Source organism: Eptesicus fuscus, chromosome 4, assembly GCF_027574615.1.
Source record: "Eptesicus fuscus isolate TK198812 chromosome 4, DD_ASM_mEF_20220401, whole genome shotgun sequence".
NCBI classification, from domain to species: Eukaryota; Metazoa; Chordata; class Mammalia; order Chiroptera; family Vespertilionidae; genus Eptesicus; species Eptesicus fuscus.
The window spans coordinates 71,741,627-71,762,891 of NC_072476.1; the positions used below are offsets into that span (position 1 = coordinate 71,741,627).

Consider the following 21,265-nt stretch of genomic DNA (forward strand, 5'->3'; position numbering starts at 1 on the left):
TTCTGAATTTAATACTTCAGTTCTTTAAGTCTTACTGACAAAAGTAATAATTATTACATGTGTTACAGAAATTAGCATATGTTATAGAAGTTATAGTTACACTAAAATCATTTAATGATTTAGCTATAAAAAGTTACTGAGAACTCTATATTTAAATAAATAAGTGAGCCTGGCCAGCGTGGCTCAGTGGTTGAGTGTCGACCTATGAACCAGGAGGAGGTCACGGTTTGATTCCCGGTCAGGGCACATGCCCGGGTTGCAGGCTCGATCCCCAGAGTGGGGCTTGCAGGGTGCAGCTGATCAATGATTCTCTATCATCATTGATGTTTCTATCTCTCTTCCTCTCCATTCCTCTCTGAAATCATTAAAAATATATTTTTAAAAAAATAAACAAGTGAAAAATGGTGGAATGTTGAATCTGATTAATCCAATTTTGTAAATATTAATTAATTAAAAACATGTTATTTAAAAGCCCCTTTCTTAGCTGTTGACTGTTGGCTAACTCATTTACTGCCAGGGAACCCACTCAGGATCCTTAAATTTAAATTAAGGAAAATGCCAATTTTATATCTCCTTTGAGCTAAATATATTGTAAATGGTGAGGGTGATTATTTTAAGGGATCCCTGGTAAATAAGTTTACTATAATGTCCAAAGAGTATATCTTACCCTTAATAGATCAATAGTCTTCCAAAGGCCTCACCAATTTTTCACAAAATCATTTTCTGTGTATAACCAAGCAAGTGTGATATAGAAAATTGTGTGTGCTTTATTGTGACCACTCCCTTTATTGTAAATGACTGACATAAAACTGAGAATGCTTTTGTTTTTTTATGTAACCATGAAGAAAATAATTTTACCTTTGTTTTATATTTTTGAAGGGATCAGTGCTTTGATTGAAATACCTAAGAACTGTGTTGTGGCAGCAGTTGGCAAAGAACTGAGTGAGTATGACTCTTTTTTTCTTCTATTTTTATTTTAATTTTAAACTAGAACTTGTATACACATTTTGGAAAGACTAGTTAATATTTCATTTAAGGAACATCTGCCCCTGCCCGAGTCTTGGCCTCCTGGGATTGTTGAAGTGATATGGAGACCGAGACATTTTCATGATAATAAGTCAGTTTTTGTCCTACCCTTGTTCTAACATAGCCAAGTGCAGCAGCTAACCTCACCCCTCTTATGCCAGAGAAGGCCTTAGATCCCATATTCCTCTCTGTTGCTGATCTGTACACGTACTAGTACACTTATTTGACAAAAATTAACCACATAAAACAACTGTCAACACTTTGGCAACTAAAAACTTGAGTTGGGAGGGTCAAAGGAGGATTATTTGGGGAATTCACTAAGGTGGGAACTGTGGAGTTTTTGCCTCAGAAAGCCAGAATGGGGCCCATTATCTTTGGGGGGAGTTTATGCCACTTCTCTGAGAGTAGTGAAACAGCAGAGGAAGGGGTAGGTAGCAGAGGCCTTTTGTAAATGTATTAATTAAGTATGAACATCTGAAGGTCACTTTCTTAGCTTTTGACTATTAGCTAACCCATTTACTGTCAGGGAGCCTACAGTGAAGAAAGCCTTTTGTACTCACTGCTTTGTGAATGGAATTTGGGTGCCAGAATTCATAGAGTAAACATGCTTCTTAAAAGCTGCTGCTTTCTTGCCCAGAGGGCATTGGGTATTGTTTGTGCTACTTCTTCCAGAGACTAGCCTTGAAATTTGCTGTGACTATCAGTTGGCATGTTTGCAAAACCCAATGAGACGTGAACTCACTGGTTCTCAAACTTGAGTGTGCATTAAAATGACCTGACGGGCTTGTTACAAACACAAATTACTGGGCTTTACCTCCCAGAGTTTCTAATTCAACTAGAGGGCAGGTGCATGAAAATCATGCACTGGAGGGGGGTGTCCCTCAGTTGAGCCTGCGTCTTCTTGCAGTCTGGGAGCCCTCAGGTGATGTCTGACTGCGCTCTGCCACCCGTGAGCCTGGCTTCTGGCTGAGTGGCGCTCTCTCTGTGGGAGCTCACTGACCACCAGGGGCAGCTCCTGCGTTGAGCATCTGCCCCCTGGTGGTCAGTGCGCATCATAGCGACTGGTCATTCCACTGTTCAGTCGATTTGCATATTAGCCTTTTATTATATAGGATAAGTCTAGACTGGGGCCTGAGCTTTGCATTTCTAACAGGTTCCCTTTTCACTTGTGTTGCTCTACTCAGGCTCTCATCACCTTTCTTACCTAAGAATGTTGCATTAAGTCTCCTACTTACCTTTCTTCCTCTACTTTAGTGCTTGTCAAATGCCTTCTGTTCTCATATATATATATATATATATATATTCTTCAGTAGATGCTAGAGGGATCTAGCTAAAATGCAGACGATTCTCCTGCTTAAAGGCTTCGGTGGCTTCCTAAAGCAGTCATTTCTAGACTCAAATTTCTGACTAGTACAAAAGTTTAGATTTTTGGAGCTCAACATAGAGTTGCCAGTTTTTTATTTTGCTTAGTAAAACTAATAAGAACAAAAAACAAGCTATCATTTACCACCTTCATTTTGTAAAAATTACTTTTTAACAACCAAGTATGAAGAACATGATCTCAGAAAGAAGTAATAGGACTTTAAATTGAATATATTTACTTTCATGTGGCCCTTATTTTTTCTTATTTTTCTCCCAGATGAATAAAATCTTTGCCCTAGAGCAGCGGTCGCCAACCTTTCAGACCTCACAGACCACCAGAGGTCCGCGGACCACCGGTTGGCGACCGCTGCTCCTTTCCTTAAACCAGCAGTCGACAACCTTTCAGACCTCACGGACCACCAGTGGTCCGAGGACCACCAGTTAGCGACCGCTGCCCTAGAGGACTAATATAAGTTCATCACTACCCTGCAGGATAAAGTGCAAACTTTTCAACATATCCTGTCAGGCCCACCAATGCCTTTCTCCTCCTATATCGCTGGCTTGTCAGTACTGAATTGCCTGGGGTTCCCCCACCTAAAGTATTTCTCACCTTTATGCCTTTATTTCTGCTGTCACTCTGTATCAGATTTATCCTCCTACTCATTGTCCTCTTTGATCTGGCTAATTCCTACTTACTCTTTAAGAGCACAGCTCCAGTATCTTTTGAGGAAGAAGGCTTGCTTACCTAATACCACTTCCCCTCCCAGAAGTTTTTCCACTGTGTTGTCATAAGCTCACATCTATCATTTACTACTTTAAAAAGAGACTTTTGTCTGCTTTTTGTTCTCTCCTTGCCCTCCTTTTCAGAATGTGAGCTACTTGGAGACTGGAACTTTCTTATTCATCTTTCTGTTAACAGATAAGAAATTTTTATTGAATGGATGAATGAATTAGTAAATTCATCAAAACACCACTAAAAGCAACATTAATGCTTCAACTGAAGTTAGAGTATCATCTAAAAAAAGGAAATGAAAGTTGATTTTATTCAGAAAGTAATTTATAAAAATACATAATATTCTTTAAAATGAGGTTCTGCATTTTACTTAATTTTGTCACAAAATAAATATATAGTGCTATTTTTTCTTATGGAAAAATAAATTTCATTCCTGTAAAATGGAATATCTTTTCCATTTCCAAGACCAAGCTTGTACCTATGTACTTGGTTTTCAGTGTTCTATTCCAGTTTCTCTCTTTCTGTGTGAAGGTTCCTTTCAACAGGAAATATAAGTTCTGTGTGCACCAGCTGCAGTGACTTTGAAGCTTTACTGGCAAAGCCAGGCCATCAGCGCTGAGACCTCATCCTGGCTCAGAAGTCTAGGATATTTTTCCTAACTCATTTTTTAGAATTTATTATTGCTTCTCTTTGTTCTCTGATTTGTGTTATTTTCTTGAATTTATTACTTGTCCATAAAGGCCATATTTATGCTCACTAAACAGTTTCATGTTATCTTAGTACTTTGTAGAAACCTATTTTATAGTTTTCTTTTTGTCAGTATTTCAGGTTATTATATGGTAGTTTGAGTAGACAATATATTGCTTTTTATTCCACAATCCCAATATCAAGATCATTTGGTAGGATTTCAAGTGAAAGAGAATGTTCATACAACTCTGATATGTATGAGGAAGAATTCCTTTCATGTTGACTGAAATACCTTTTTATTTCAACAGCCACAGTTTGAATGTAAATGGCTACCAGGATTAAATAACCTTGCTAGAGATTTGTAACTGGTAAAAATTGTCCAGAGACAGAATGGAATGTGGCACTGACTATTTTCCATGGAGGAATGTGAGAAAGAAGAGAGATTAATAGTTAGCCACCACTTGGAAAGGATATGATCTCTGAGACATTCCCACTTCTAAGATATGAGTCATCTTAATCTGTGAGCATCCACAACATTGGGTAGAGTGATGTATTATAGCATTTAGTATCTAATCTAATAATAGACAAATATGCAAATTGACCACACCTTCGCTACACCTAAGCCATAGTCTCCCTACCACTGTAGACTATGAATGGTTCAGGGCCTTATTCACATTAGAGATCTAATTTCCTGGAACATAGTAGATGTTTAATAAATGCTTGAATCACTCTAGTTTATTTGATTTGGGGTTTGCTGTATTGATTAAAGTTAGGATTCTCATTACTTTAAATAAAACTATTTGTTAAAGTCAGATAACAAAGTAACCCATTGAAAATCTTAGTCAAAAGAACTGTATGGCACACAAAAATTATAAGGTATATTATCCTCAGAATTTATAATTTAACTAGAGGCCTGGTGCACAAGATTGTGCACCTCAGCCCCGCCTGCACCTTCTCACAGTCTGGGACCCCTTGGGGGATGGCCAGCAGTTAGACATCCCTCTCGCAGTCCAGGACCCATCGCTTCTTCCCACCCACCTGCAGTAGAGGCGGGAGAGGCTTCCGCCACCGCCACTGCCACTGCACTTGCCAGCTGTGAGCCCGGCTTCTGGCTGAGTAGCGCTCCCCCTGTGGGAGTGCTGACCACTAGGGGCAGCTCCTGTGTTGAGCGTCTGCCCCCTGGTGGTCAGTGTGCGTCATAGTGACTGGTTGTTCTGCTGTTTGGTTGATTTGCATATTATGCTTTTATTATATAGGATAGTGTATGTCTAGGTATCAAGAAAACTTTAAAAATATGAAAGCAACTGCTGAAGTCTTCTCTGAGTTTAAGTTAAACATAAATTTGTAGCTTGTTTTGTAGCAATGCTTACTGGCCTGGGAACATTAGTACAGAAAGCTGATGGTAGAGATGAATCACGGATGTGGGCCAGTCAATAGCTAGGTAGAGAGTGAGGCTGAATAGCCCGACTGCACTGGAGGCCTGGAAAGGATGGGGGCTTCATGGTTGGTAGTGGAATTAGAAGAGTTTTAATAAAGGAACAGAATTATAAGCACACACTCACTTGGGATTTTAGTAGATCATTTCAAACATCTCAAGCATTTGAAAGAAATATTTTAAAGTAGTATGAATAAGGCTCCCTTTGGAGATAGGTTTTCAATATTTTCAATATTAGACATTTCTAACTTAATGAAATACTGGTACTTTGAGCAGAAGTATAATTTCATCTTTGACTACTGTAATAAAATTATATCTGTCTTTTCACTTAGTAATTTTCAGGTTGGTAGCACCCATAGAAGGATCACTGGAATGGGATATTCTTGAAGTTAAGCGCCTCGTTGATCATCAAGATAATATTCTTTCATTGGCTAATATCAATGGTAAGCTCAATGTGTAAATGCTTATGTAAAATTTTATACTTGTTAACATAATCTGTTATGAGCTTCAGTCTTGTCTTGTTCCAGGATTTCTATAATTATCTTCATTGAAATAATTTTAATTAGTAGGGATTGGCAGTCTTTTATATTGTGAAATTCAAGGCAGTGGAACTAATGAAGTTTCCTAGATTGGTAGGGTAAGATTTAGGCACAAGGAGAATAAAGTGAGGAGAGAGAAGAGATGGAAGAGAGCATCATTATCGCGAGCTCTGTGGGATGATTGTCATAGGCTGTAAATACTAATGCTTAGTAGCATTTTGGCATTTTTGGCAAATGGTTCTGGCTTGTCCCAATTGTAGACCACACAATATAATTTATATAGCAAGTTACATACTTACAGTTGAATGAGTAGGATTTAAGCAATTGTTTTCATGATTGAAGACTCTCAGAAAATAACACCAAACTAAGGTAAAGGTCTGCAGAAAATGGGTCATATCTGTCCTTCCTCATGATTGTGAATTTTGACTTGCTAGACTTCCTATTTAGCGTCATAATAATTTAAAAAAAATATTTTGTATTGATTTTTTTAGAGAGGATGGGAGAGGGAGAAAGAGAGGAGGGAGGGAGGGGGAGGAGAGATAGAGATAGAGATAGAGAGAGAGAGAACATTGATGTGAGAGAGAAACATTGACCAGTTGCCTCCTGTGCATAGCCGGACAGGGGACTGAACCCGCAACCTGGGCATGACCTTTTGGTGCATGGGACGACTCAACCAACCAGGGAAGCTTCATAATGATTTTAATGAGTGTCTTCTGTAAGCCCAGTCTGACATCAGATGGCAGGATAGAATCCCAATCAACAAATCCTGCCATTTACCTAGTTCACTTTCAAATAAAGTGACATATCATCAGAGTTATTCTCGGTGATCTCTGTTGAGGTCAGATGAGAGGCCTTTTGGGTGGCTTTACTTCTATAGTCTGGAGGAGAATGCAAGAGGGTTTTCTATAATAGATGCCATAATATGATAGTGGGAGGACTGGACTGTACCCCCTGACCTAAGACATGGGTTGGCTCTTTTGAGCAATACTTTGCATAAACATGCCAAGAAGGGAAAGGGGTATAGACAGCACTAAGTATAGTCTCCATTTGTATGCCATTTAGTCACATTTTTCAGTCCATCAGTGAGAATGTCCCTTCCACTTCCACAGTCCTCCTCTCCAATAGCCATCTTCTTGTACAACCCAGCTGCCAGTCTTTCTAAGGACTGGGTTTGTCTGTGGTGTTAGAAGTAACATGTTGGGAGCACTCTTTTATTCTCTCTGGGGGCTCTTTCCTTTCACCATGGATGGCAGCACAAAAGGCAAATTCTTACTTGAAAGACCCTCTGGCACTGAGCCATAAGCTCCAAGGCCTCAGAGCGCTGGAAAAAGACAGCTGTGTTCTGACCCATTGAACTGGTCATGCCTAGTTGTCTTGTTTTAGGCGAAGCATCGGTACCATTGACCCAGCGTGGTTCCTTGATAACGTTGATGGAATGTTACTGAGGTAGCCTTCACTTCATGGCACTTCTTTTGCTGTGTAATATGTAGAGAAGTTTATAACAGTTTAACCAAGAAGTATTTCTTTGCCAACTTCTTAAGGTGAGGAAAATGGAAAACTGAAGCAAAAAAATTAATGAAAACTACAGAAAAGCTCTAGTACTTTTTACTTTATAAACTCCATGACTGTAAATTTACGCTACAGATAATAAGGATATATAGGAATCATATATGGATGAGTAGTCTGGTAAGATGTGAACATGACATTATGACAGTCTCATCTTGTACGTAGGCATGTCTGCCTTGCTGCAGATTTTGGCAGCTTTGAAATGATTTATGTTGTACAGTTCTCAGCTCCACTCTCAGGCCTGCTTCTTTGTCCCACCAATTCCAATGGAAGGTGTGGCCAGTTACTGGGTTTGTAACTCACCGGGGAAGTGCATTTTCAGTGAGGGCCCCAGGGCAGCCTTAGAATGGCAGACAGATGTGAATAATGAATACCATGTTGCCAAAGATATCTGAATGCCAGGCAGAAAGTTTTCTAAGGCAGACCTACAAGATCAACCTTGCTTCTGTCTTTTTGACAAAAGGCTCTGGGTACTTCGTTTATTTTATTCCTTTGTGTGTGTGTGTGTGTGCTGACAGCATGGGAAAGTAATCACAAAGTATTAGTACTTGGGAGGGATAGGTAGACAGATGCCAGGTGAGATTTTCATACTAAGTGACTCTTGAAAGTCCATCTACATATAATACATGATTCAGGTTGTTTGGTGTGAAACATTTTGAATGACCTGTTTGGGAATATAAATAATTTACACAGCGATAAACTGCATTGACTTAAGTGAGTGCCAGTAATTTTGTTTTTAGTGATAATTTTCAAGTGGACACAAATACTTTTATCTATTGCATAGGTATCACAAACACTTGGAGGATTAAGTCAGAGCAGGCAACTTTGTGGTCTCAGTAGGTTACATTAACTGTGTTAGGACACATGCAGAGTTAGAGTCAAGGATCTTCACTCCTTATTTTCTCTAGTTCTTTTGTAGTTTAACTGAAGTTGGAAAGAGGAGGGAAAGGGATGTAAAAGAAGGTCATGGAAAGTTTAGTACTCCCTTAACTTTCTCACTATTAAAATTAGAAGCCTATTTCTCTCCACGGATGAGAAATGAACTGAGAGCAAATTCTATAGAGTCTGTTAATAGACTATAGAAAGTGGACTTGGAACGAAGATAGAATAATGTTTACCTGTATGATTGCTGGTAATTCTTTATTTCTAAGAGATTATTCATCTAGTTAGAGATTTCTTTCCTGGTTTATTTGATAAATGGAATAATTAAATCATAATTAACTCATCTGTGTATTCCTAAATTACAAGTAACTGGATGTTTTATTACCGTTAATAGGGAATAAAACCAGGGGCTCAAAATAATACTGGCATTCAAAAATAACATTTGATGTCTTTTTTAAATGGCTAGACGTTTATTATTTAATTTGATTTTTACAATCATCCTCATTTAATGCATGAGAAATCCAAGCCAGAGAAAGGCTAAATGATTTTTAAAGACCACATGGCTAGTAATAGGCAGAAGAAAAATTAGAACTTGGCTTTCTAAACTCACATTGCATTGTTCTATTCTACTTTACCCTAAATATATAAAAATTAAAATAAATTACATGATCATTTTTAGACTCAGCAATTGAACATTGTCTATTAAATATATAATTTGTAAAATGTCTTAGTTGGTCCACTAATTTAATTTTCTTTAAAGGATTTAAAACCTTGGTATTGTACAAGTAATACATAGTCATAGTAGAAAAATTTAAAAAATAGTGATAAACATAAAAAATGTAAAAATTAAAATAAAAATTCCCCCACCATACAGTATTAAGCACTAGTCCATATACTTCCAGGTGTTTTTCTGGGCATATGTATGAGTGTATATATGTATGCATATGGTTTTCTGTTCTGTAATAGTTTGCCATGAGTATATTTGCATATCAACATAAACATACTTTATAAATTAATTTGCAATAACAGCATTACCATTTCATTTTATGGACACCTTATTTATTCAGTCACCAATTGTATGTTTAGGTTATCTTCAGACTTTTAATACTATGTATAACAACCTTTTATATATGTCTTTTATTTATACTTTCCTCTGGATAAATTCCTAGAAGTGGACTTGTTTTATCAATGGGTTTACAAGTTTTTAAAGGTTTTGATGTGTATTTCCAAATTTGAAGGGATTATATCACTTTATATTAGTAGTGTGTAGTGTGGGATTGTGCTGATTCCCTTTGCTTTTATTAGCATTTGGGTATTTTCCTGTTTTATAATCTTTCCCATTTACAAGTCAGTCAGTAATATCTCATTGCTCTTGAATGTTTTTTATTATTAAGGGAACATCTTTTCATATGTTTACTGACCATTTATATTTCCTGTTTTGCCTGTTCAGAGCCTTTGCCCATTTTTTTCTGCTGAAGTATTTATCTTGATCTTAGTGATTTCCAAGAACTCCTTATGTATCAAATATAATAAACCTATTTTGCCTCCGTTGGAGTGTCATCCTGTACACCAAAAGGTTTCAGGTTCGATCCCTGGTTGGGGCACATGTGGGAGGCAATCGATCAATGTTTCTCACATGATATTTCTCTCTCTCTCTCTCTCTCTCTCTCTCTCTCTCCCTCCCTCCCTCCCTCCCTCCTTCCCTCCCTCCCTCCTTCCCTCCCTCCCCCTTCTTCCTCTTTCTCAAGAAAAAAAAATCAATAAAAAAACTGTATCCTCGGGTAAGGATTTAAAAACAAAAATAAAAACCCCACCTATTTTGACATCTAAGTTGCAAATTTTCCCCATCTTTTTGTCATTTAAATGTGTGTGTTTTTTTCTAGGCAGACATTAACTCAGATGCCTTTTCCCAACCCCCACCCTGCCTCCTTTAGAGCCTTTTACTCCATATTCATAAAAAAGTATTCATCTTAGTTTTCTTCAATCCTTTAAGTATCTTCAATATTTTAATCTCTTTGAAACTTATTTTGGTGTGAAACAATAGAAGAAATATATCTCATATATGGCTCTGTCCCAAGTTCTTGGCACAGAGCTTCTAAAAATTTACAATTTCCTAAGTCAGTGGTTGGCAAACTGCGGCTCGCGAGCCACATGTGGCTCTTTGGCCCCTTGAGTGTGGCTCTTCCACAAAATACCACATGTGGGCGCGCACGTACAGTGTGATTGAAACTTCGTGGCCCATGCGCAGAAGTCTGTTTTCGGCTCTCAAAAGAAATTTCAATCATTGTACTGTTGATATTTGGCTCTGTTGACTAATTAGTTTGCCGACCACTGTCCTCAGTGATAAGAGTACAATGAGCATCTTTTGTTCTAATATTTCCTGACATAGAGTACTAAATCTCTTGGAATTTCCTGGGTGATGGCAGTATCTTTTGTTCTGATGAGGCCACTTTTTCTTGGTGGGCTGCTGGATGGGTCTGGTTACCAGAAAGACCAACACATGATTAGAAGCTTGGAATTTTCAGCTCTATTCCCCCATTCTCCAAAGAGGGGAGAGGGACTGGAAATGGAGTTAATAATTGATCCATAGAAATCCCAACAGTATGGGATTCAGAGAGTGTCCAGGTTGCTGAACCTGTGGAGGTGCTGGGAGAGTGGTATGCTTGGAGAGGGCATGGATGCTTCATAGCCCTTCCCACATACCTTGCCTGTTCCTCTCCATCTAGAAGTTCATCTGTATCTTTTACCATATTCTTTTATAATATGCTAGAGGCCCGGTGCATGAAATTCGTGCATGGGTAGGGTCCCTAGGCCTGGCCAGTGATCAGGGCTGGCTGGGACCTTCCTTCATTCTGTGCTGTCCCCTGGTGGTCAGCGCATGTCATAGCGAGTGGCCAAACTCCTGGTCGGTCGAACTCCCGAGAGGATGATTTGCATATTAGCCTTTTATTATATAGGATTGGTAATAAGTAAGCTGTTTTCCTGAGTTCTGTGAGCTGCTTCAGCAAATTAGTTGAACTTTAGTAGGGGTTGTGAGAACCTTTGATTTATAGCTGATCGGTCAGAAGCACAGGTGACAACTTGGACTTGTTATTATTGGCATCTGAAGTGTATGTGTGGGGACTGAGCCCTTAACCTGTGACATCTGATACTGTCTCCAGATAGATAGTGTCAGAATTAAGTTAAATTGTAGGCCACCTCGCTGTTGTCACAGAATTAGTTGGTGTGGGAAAAACCCACATATCTGATGTCAGAAGTGTTGTGAGTGTGGTACTAGTGTGAAGTTAAAGGAAACACATAGGAGAAGTATAGGATTTCTAAATCAATATGATCCAAAGTAAGGTCCTTTTATTTTTATTCCCCAAATACTTAACCAAATGTTCTAGCATGAGGCATTTCTTTTTCACTAATTGAAACGCAGTCATTACCATATACTAAATAGGTAAACTTGAGTCTGTTTCTGGTCTTTCTGTTCTATAGTATTAATTGTCCTGTTTGGCTCATCTAGGTACCTTATTGTTCTTTTTTTTTTTTAAATATATATATATATATATATATATATATATATATATATATATATATATTATTTGATTTTTTACAGAGAGGAAGGGAGAGGGATAGAGAGATAGAAACATTGATCAGCTGCCTCCTGCACATACTGGGGATGTGCCCGCAACCAAGGTACATGCCCTTGACCGTAATCGAACCTGGGACCCTTCAGTTCGCAGGCTGACGCTCTATCCACTGAACCAAACTGGTTAGGGCCTTATTGTTCTTATTATTGTGGTTTTGTAGAGCATTATTTTTAAAAATATATATTTTATTAATTTCAGAGAGGAAGGGAGAGGGAGATAGAAACATCAGTGATGAGAGAAAACCATTGATCGGCTGCCTCCTGCACACTCCCTACTGGGGATCAAGCCTGCAACCTGGGCATGTTCCCTTGACCAGAATCGAACCTGGGACCCTTCAGTCCACAGGCTGACACTCTATCCATTAAGCCAAACCAGCTAGGGCGTTGTAGAGCATTATTACTAGGCAGTCCATTTATTTTTATCTGTTGGTAAAATGATCAATAATGAGCTCTATATAAACTCTGCCTAGATATGAGTTTTGTGACTGGCTCCCATGTTGGAGAGCTGATCATCTGGGATATTCTGGACTGGACCATGCAGGCCTGTGAACACAACTTCTGGGACCCATTTCCACAGCTGGACACTCAGCAAGAAATAAAACTCTGTCAAAAACCAAATGACATTTCTATTCATCATTTGACATGGGATGAAGAGGTAAGAAAAATCAAGAAAATATCTATAAAGTTGCCTTTTTAAATAAACCCTGTTTCTAATTTTTAAAAATATACATTTTATTGATTTTTTACAGAGAGGAAGGGAGAGGGAGAGAGAGTTAGAAACATCAATGAGAGAGAAACATCAATCAGCTGCCTCTTGCACACCCCTTACTGGGGATGTGCCTGCAACCAAGGTACATGCCCTTGACCAGAATCGAACCTGGGACCCTTGAGTCTGCAGGCTGACGCTCTATCCACTGAGCCAAACTGGTTAGGGCGCTGTTTCTAATTTTTAAAATTGAATCTATTACCCATGTTCAAGTTCTGCTTTAAAATGTTCTGATATTGTTGAAGATTGTACCAATTGCATTAAAAAAAAAACCAAAAAACATTTTAATCTTAGCTTCTATCCTTAAGGCAAGGAAGTGATTAAGTGGCCATAGATTTAAAAGCTCTATTGAAATTTTGGGTTGGATTAAATAATTCCATAGGATTGAGAATAATGATTTAAATTGTTTTAAGAAATACTTTGGGAAAAGAATCCTTTTTAAGATTCTGGTGCATTTCTTAGAGAAGTAAAGGAAATAAAAATATCGAAGAGTTTTTTTCTTTTGGTCTCCTAGCATCCTGGGGCAAGATGATTGAGAATTACTGAGTTCAATCCTTTAGGCCTTGGAGATGATACTCTTGAAGTACTTTACATCATTTTTGCAGTAAGAGGTGAATAGCACTGGATTAATGAATCCTGGCTCAGAAAATGTATTTAAAGGGCATTTGCATTCCTTATGATTACATTTAGGAATAAATGTAATCATAAGAAATGTTTAAGCCCTGGCCGGCATGGCTCAATGGTCAAAGTGTGGGCCTGTGCACTGGAGGCTCACTGTTTTGATCTTGACCCCCCGACCCCCCACCCTGCATCAGGGCACTTGTGGGAGGCAACCAATCTCTCACATTGATGTTTCTCTACCACTACCACACACGGGGAACCCCCCCCCCCCGCCGCCCCCTGTGTCCCCCAGCTTCTTCCACTCTAAAAATCAATGGAAAAATATCTTCGAGTGAGGATTAACAACAACAATGTTTAAGGGTTGTAACCTTTGAAGAGAGGAAGCTTTTATTTCACTGTATTTTGTGCCTTTCTACACTGTTTAAATTTTCTAATTATATCCATGTAATTTTTATTTACATATTTCATAAATAATGTCCTGGATGAGGAGAGTATTGTATATTTTTTGTTTTCTTTGCACCTCTCTCACTTTAAAAAACAAAACAATAGGATAAGACTAGGATACAGAACACTAGTATAACCAAAGATTAAATTTCTTTATATCCTAATTTTATGTTGAAAAAATTAAATATATATGCTAAAAACAATAGGGTTTCAGAAAAGACGGAAAATAGATTTCTAAGAGTTGGAGTCCTAAAACTTATTCTTAATTTTCTTTTTAAATCTTTTTCACTTTTTGAAAAAAAATTGGTATTTAAAAAGTTTTTCATTTTGCATTCTTTTTAATCTAACAATTTTGATAGATGTTTATTAACTATAAATGCTTGATAAAACATTACTCAGTTTTCTCTGACTTTCCTTCTCTTATAGGGATTCTTTCTTTCTACTAGGGCCTATTAATTATTGATAACAGGTATGATAGAGTCTATTGACTGACTCATTGCAGCCTTAAAGCTCATTAATTCTCTAGGTGTGTATATAATTTTTTGTGTGACCTTGGATAAATTACTTAAACTCTGCACAGATTTCCTGGTCTGTAAAACTAGTTTCTTTGCATTGAATGCTTGATTTTAGCAAGTTGGCTAACTCTTCCTTAATGCCCCTGGCACTGATCCTCAGCTTGCATTGCTAAATGTGGAGTACCAATTCTGAGGGTCAGGGGGATCATAGACTCTGGTAAGACATGGGGCCATGCTTTGGTCCAGATACTGGAGTTCTGAGTTGGGTTTGAGGACACATAAGTAAGGTTCAGACAACAGAGAGGTAATCTGTAGGGATTTTTGAAAGGTCTGCCTCACTGGGGTACCTAATGAGCAAGAATGAATGATTCTAAGATATGTGCTACCAAAAGTCTAGTGACTTGCAAAATGATTTGAGAACCTATGCAGTATGATGTAAGGAAAGAAAGAGCAAAGGACTGGAATAATATGACCTGAGTCTAAATATTGACTCTCTCTTAATTTTATGTGTGACTTTAATCTTTCAATTTTAACTTGCTCACCTAAAAGATGCCAATTATACTTGCTTTTCCTATCTTAATGAGATGTTATGAGGCTGAAGTAAGGTTAATGTTGTAAAAATACTTTCAAAAGATTAAAGTTGTTTTAATAGATATTTCTAATACTACATTTGGAAAAACATTTTTGTGAAGCCTTCAGAGGATCTTAAAATGATAGTGGCACTCTAGCATAGGCTTCTTCATATCCTTTATAGGTCTCTTGATAAGATATGGAGTGCAAGTACTAGGTGTACCAATTAATAATGGCAGATTTTGTAATCAAAGAAAACACCATAATTTCAAGAGAAACATCAAAAGTGCTTTATTCAAAGTAATGTCCATCGCTAGCTACATATTTCCCCCATCTTTCAGGTAATTTGTGGATATTGTCCCAATAGAACTTTTCATGTTTTGAGGCAAATCATTCAGAGACCCAATTTTCCACTTCTTCATACATTTTGAAGTGCTGCTCAGAAAGTGCGTGTGCCATCGATCAGAACAAGTGGTAACCTGAAGCAGCAAGGTCTGGTGAATGTGGTGGGTGGGTTAATACTTCCCAGGCAAGATCTTTTAACGTGTCTTTAACTGGTTTTGAAGTGTGTGATGGTGCGTCATCATGAAGCAAAATTACTTTGCCGTGTCTTCTGGCACATTCTGGTCATTTCACGATCAAAGCATGGTTCAAATTGATTATTTGTTGTAGGTAGCAATCAGTATTAACAGTTTCACCTAGTTTTAGAAGCTCATAATACACCACACCTTCCTGATCCCACCAAATGCAGAGCATTGTCTTCTTTCTGAAGCTATTTGGCCTTGCAGTCGATGTTGATGGTTGACTTGGATCAACTCTTGATTTTGTGCATTTGGGATTCTCAAAATAAATGCACTTTTCATCACCAGTCACAATTCGAAGCAAAAAAGACTTTCTTTCGTGTCGTTGAAGCAACATTTTACTGATGACTTTTCGGTTTTCCATTTGTCTTTCGTTCAGTTGATGTGGCACCCATTTTCCTTTCTTTAAAATCTTTCCCATTGCTTGTAAACGACTAGAAATTGTTTGCTGAGCAACGTTTAATCTTTCTACAAGTTGTTTTTGAGTTTGACACTCATCTTCATCCAATAATACTTGTAATTGTTGGTCTTCAAACATTTTCGGTTGACCTGGACATTCTTTGTCTTTCACATTGAAATCATCACTTTTAAAGCGTTTAAACCAGTGTTCACAAGTATCTTGAGTTGGAGCATGTTCACCATAAGCTTCCCAAAGTATATGATAACTTTTTCTTCAAAATAAAGTAATGAATTAAAACTTCCCGCAAATGCTTTTTTGGACACGAAATTTGGTATTTTTAAGCATAAAAATAGCTATGATGGTAACACCTTCAGAAAATTTGACATATGAAGTTTTGAAGCTTGCTGTCAATACAACAAAATATCATACATATTAAATCGCATATATATCAACATACGTGTAACTCCATCTATTGAAAAAAAAATCCACATTATTAAGTGGTACACCTAGTAATTTTGCTCACATTTTGCAGGAAAAAGAAACTAAGGAATTCTCCCAAGGGTATTTTGTTATCTGCGTGAATACTTAGCTTGTATATCAGCCTCTAATGCTGCAGGGCTAATCTACTAGCCCTTTTTCTAGCTGTTATCCTATATAATAAAAGGCTAATATGCAAATTGTCTGAACAGCAGAACATCCGATCTCTATGATGCGCACTGACCACCAGGGGGCAGATGCTCAATGCGGGAGCATGCCTAGTGGTCAGTGCCCTCCCACAGGGGGAGTGCTGCTCAGCCAGAACCAGGCTCACATCTGGTGAGTGCAGCATCGGTGGCAAGAGCCTCTTCTACCTTCACGGCAGCACTAAGGATGTCCGACTGACAGCTTAGGCCCTTTCCCCATGGGCTAAGCTGTCAGTTGGACATCCCCTGTGGGCTCCTAGACTGCGAGAGGGTGCAGGCTGGGGGACCCCTCACACACACACCAGTGCACAAATTTTGTGCACTGGGCCTCTCATATTTCAATAAGGAAGAAAGTGATGCTTAGGGGTGTAATATATAGAGCTTTCTCTGTATTTGCAATTGTGTCCTTCTGCCTTCTAAATGCTGAGCTTTCCTTCATGATTTGAAATATTTGGACTTCAGAGGGAAGCACAGTAATATGGGCTGAAGGCTAGGAATAGAGGAAGGTAACTGATTTTCTGATGTCACACTGGGGCTGGAAATCTATTACACTAGGTAGTGGTAAGCACTAGTTTTATGCCCATTTCTGAATTTCCCCTCCAGAATGTATTTGTTGCAGTTGGAAGGGGTTTATACGTGTATAACCTTCAAATGAAGCGTGTGATTGCCTGCCAGAAAACTGCCCATGACTCCAGAGTCCTGCACATTGCCAAGCTTCCAAACAGGTACAAGTTCCCATCTGCTTTGCAACAGATGAGAGAAATTCACAGTTCCTAGGGCTACCAATGTAATTTCTCAAGTGGCAAAGTTGCCTGGCTTTGTGACTTGACCTGCTATATTCTTTTGGAAATGGATAATACCATGTGGCTGTCTCTAATAAAAGAGTTTGTGACAATGTATTGCAAAATTTACAAGAAGCAAGGTTCAGATGAATTACATTGAATCTCATTATAAGAAGCGCTACTTTAAAATATGGCATTTCTTTTAAAAGGTAAAAGACTTTTGGGCATTTACTAAGTGCTAATTTTTCTTTTTATATTTTTCCATAAACACATCTTTTTGTTGTTTGTTTATAGCCAGAATCAAATGGAAACCTCCTGTTGTCGAAGGTTACTAAGGACTTTCCTCTCAGAAAATTTGGCTGCTGAATTTTTAGGGAGGAAATTATATGAAGGGAATAGTATTATTTTCTCTGCAGGTTATTTTCAGAGTGAGAGGCACCCTGAGCAGAGATATAGTGAGGGGAGGACAGGGGACTGTCGCTCAGGATATTATGAAAGTGTAATTCATACCCTGTTTTCCTGAATGCATTTTAAAAAATGAAGACGGAATATTTATAACATTTGAGCCAATGTAACAATATAACGTGTGTCTTTCCTGAAGAGTGCTTTTACTTTGCATTGAGCAAGCCATGTTAAATTGTGTTTTTTATCAGCTCCTGCCAAGCGCTGAATAAAAGCAATTGAGGGCTCCACTGATTCCTTTCACTGCAAATTTAGCATTGGCCCTCCATGGTGCTCTATCTTTTTATCACTGATTTTCTGTTCTGACAGGCAGTTAATCTCATGCTCAGAAGATGGCAGTGTACGCATTTGGGAGTTACGAGAAAAACAGCAAATTGCAGCTGAACCTGTACCAACAGGTGTGTATCTTTTCTCAAAAAGGCAGTCTTTCTTTTTTTCTCATGTGAAAGAAGAAAGGCAGTTATGTATAACCACAAGAATAATATTCAGCATGCCTGAAATAGGCATGTCTATATGAGGCATATGGTAATTGGGATTTAGGAGTCACATCTTAAAATTGTTTTAATATAGAATTGCCTCTTTATTTCTATCCAAGTCAGTTAGGATTTTCTTGTCTTGAGGAGAAACTTATTTTCTAGTAATTGATCAGATGGCCTTTTGAAGTAATTATTCATTTATATTGTTTATAATTGTGTCTGATACACAGTTTGTATGGTCAGATGTTAAAGTGTTCTTTGAGACTTGAGGCATTATATCATTAACATTGAACTCTGTTTATTGAAAAACACACATTTGTGTTTAAATCATAATCTCATGAACTCAACTTTCAGGTGTTTGGTTTATAAAACAAAATCCTGGTTTATTAGCAACTTCTGCATGAGAAATCAGATGCTGGTACCTCTGGAGTTTCTTCCGGTTGTCTGAAGTCAGAGGGTATTATTGGACAGTCATGTTCCTTTTGGTCAGCCCTTGTTGATAGATCTGAATTGTGACTTTTTTTGGGGTGGAGGGGGAGGCTCTGCCATCCAGGCCTTTTTACTTCTCTTTTATTCCCAGTGTCTGTCTTTTTCTCACATTAATACACCTTCACCAGTGGGTGAGTAGGGGCAAAAAAGAGATATTAGCAGCAAACCTGGTGTGGGAGGCAACCAGTTGATGTGTCTCTCCCATCGATGTTTCTCTGTCTCTCTCTCCCCATCTCTTCCATTTTCTCTTTAAAAACATCAATGGAGCCGAAACTTGTTTGGCTCAGTGGATAGAGCGTCGGTCTGCGGACTGAGGGGTCCCAGGTTCGATTCCGATCAAGGGCATGTACATTGGTTGCGGGCACATCCCCGGTAGGGGGTGTGCAAGAGGCAGGTGGTCGATGTTTCTCTCTCATCGATGTTTCTAGCTCTCTATCCCTCTCCCTTCCTCTCTGTAAAAAAATCAATAAAATATAAAAAAAAAAAAACATCAATGGAAAATATCCTTGGATGAGGAATTAAAAAAAAAAAAATCACAGAAGGTCTTCCATCTAAATTTTGTTTTTCTGATCTTATGTTAACATTAAAGGCCCGGTGTACGAAATTCTTACACAGGTAGGGTCCCTAGGCCTGACTGGCAATCAGGGCTGATCTGTGGGGTGACGGGTGGGGTGATCGGGGCCCCTGCTCACACCCACCTTGGCTGATCAGTCTTACATTCAGATCCAGGTGCGAGCAGGGGCCGCCTGTCACCTGTCACCTCCCTTTGCGGGGTGACTGGCGAGGCGATCAGGTGGCCCCTGCTCGCACCTGCCTTGGCTGCCTTGGCGCTGCCCACTCGCCGGCCCTGCCTCCTGCCACCACTGCCGGTTGGGGCCTGCGGGCTGGGGGCAGCTCCTGCGTTGAGCGTCTGCCCCCTGGTGGTCAGTGTGCGTCATAGCAACAGGTCGTTCTGCCAGTTGTTCCACCGTTTGGTTGGTTTGCATATTAGGGTTTTATATAGATAGATCATAAGAGCACAGTAATTTTGAAAATTCCTGAAATGATTGTGTTTTCCTAGGTTTTTTTAACATGTGGGGATTTGGAAGAGTGAACAAACAAGCCAGTCAACCTGTTAAAAAGCAACAAGAAAATTCCACTTCATGTTTACTGGAGCTTATTGGAGATTTGATTGGACACTCATCATCTGTAGAGGTATTGTTTTTAATCTATATATATAAAAGCCTAAATGATCGTTACTACCCGTCAACTGAACAACCAGTTGACGGATCGCTATGATGTGCACTGACCACCAGGGGGCAGATGCTCTGTGCAGGAGCTGCCCCCTGGTGGTCAGTGCACTCCCACAGCCAACCTCCTGCAGCTGGCTGACCTCCCATGGTCCCTCCCCCAGCCAGCTGGCCTCGATCAGCCCCGATCGCCAGCCAGGCTGAGGAACCCTACCCATGCACGAATTTGTGCACCGGGCCTCTAGTAGGCATATAAATGTCCAGGGAATTCCTGCTTTTGCATCTTGCTGCTCTTTATTCTGTTGGTATCATAAAACCTGTACTTCCCTTATCTGTAGGTTTTTATTGAATTGAAACATGGAATAGGATAGGTTGTAGTATGAGCAATTAGGATCTTTCTTTACAGAGATAAGATTTGAGGAGCCAAGGAATGAGTTGCTTCTAAATTAGCTATTATCAACCTATTATTTTTTTTCCAGTCTGACAAAAAAATAGATATCATTTTGATTCATTTACACCAGATAGTTATTGTTTTGTTTGCTATTGTCAATATAAGGGAAAAGATATCAGTGCCCCTGACTAAGTAGTCAGGTATTGCATGTTTTAAAAATAGTTGCAGCACACCAGTTGAATATCACTGCTCTAAATGATGGGCTTAATTACCATTATTTATGAGATGAAGATAGCTGACAGTAAGGACAATGTGAATAATGTTGAATATATAACAGTAGTAAATAGAGGATTGTGGAGAGAGAGAGATATTTAGCCTTACAGAACCTAATTCCAGGGGCCTTTATCATATTCATGAATACAGTGCTGTTTTACCTCCCTTTGAAGGATCGTAATTTGTCAGCTTTAGTAAAACCCAGTGTCTTGATTATCATTATGCATATATAAAAATATTAGTTGAGAATTACAAAATGCATACAATTCTAACTTGTGGTAATCCAAATACATTAATATTTCTTATAGGCACCATTGCCTGTAATGAAGGAATAAGAATAATCAAGATAAATAGATGATTGGAACTGGTAATAGTGTGATAGCAGTATAAACAAGGCCCTAAATAATGACTTTATTAAATTGTTCTTCCTGTTTCATAGCCAAGGAGGAACAAATTACTTCTCATTTGAAAGTGCATTTATGCTTAGGAGCAGAATTACCACACTTGTTATGGAGCATTTCCTGTATTTCAGGCACTATACTAGACAGTGGAGTTTGCAAAGAGATATAAAACTACAATACTTGCCCTTATGGATCTTACACTTTATTGAGAAAGGATACAGACCTAGTAAGCTGTTAATCTAGGCTTCTTATGTGGACCCAGATGCATAGCAGACAGTGGAGAGTCAGGAATGAGAGGAAAATGATTAGTGGAAGATA

The 21,265-nt window shown here is 38.7% G+C and overlaps 1 protein-coding gene across 2 annotated transcripts in view; it reads left to right on the plus strand.

The window, feature by feature from the left end:
- WDR41 (WD repeat domain 41) overlaps positions 1 to 21,265 on the plus strand; it is a 130,223-nt gene that overhangs the window by 106,844 nt on the left and 2,114 nt on the right. For both annotated transcript variants that reach the window (XM_054715138.1, XM_008161959.3), the window contains 6 exons: positions 880 to 942; positions 5,576 to 5,686; positions 12,335 to 12,519; positions 17,048 to 17,169; positions 17,998 to 18,086; positions 19,714 to 19,847. In XM_054715138.1, coding sequence (XP_054571113.1) covers positions 880 to 942; positions 5,576 to 5,686; positions 12,335 to 12,519; positions 17,048 to 17,169; positions 17,998 to 18,086; positions 19,714 to 19,847 — 704 coding nt within the window. The remainder of the gene's footprint in view (positions 1 to 879; positions 943 to 5,575; positions 5,687 to 12,334; positions 12,520 to 17,047; positions 17,170 to 17,997; positions 18,087 to 19,713; positions 19,848 to 21,265) is intronic.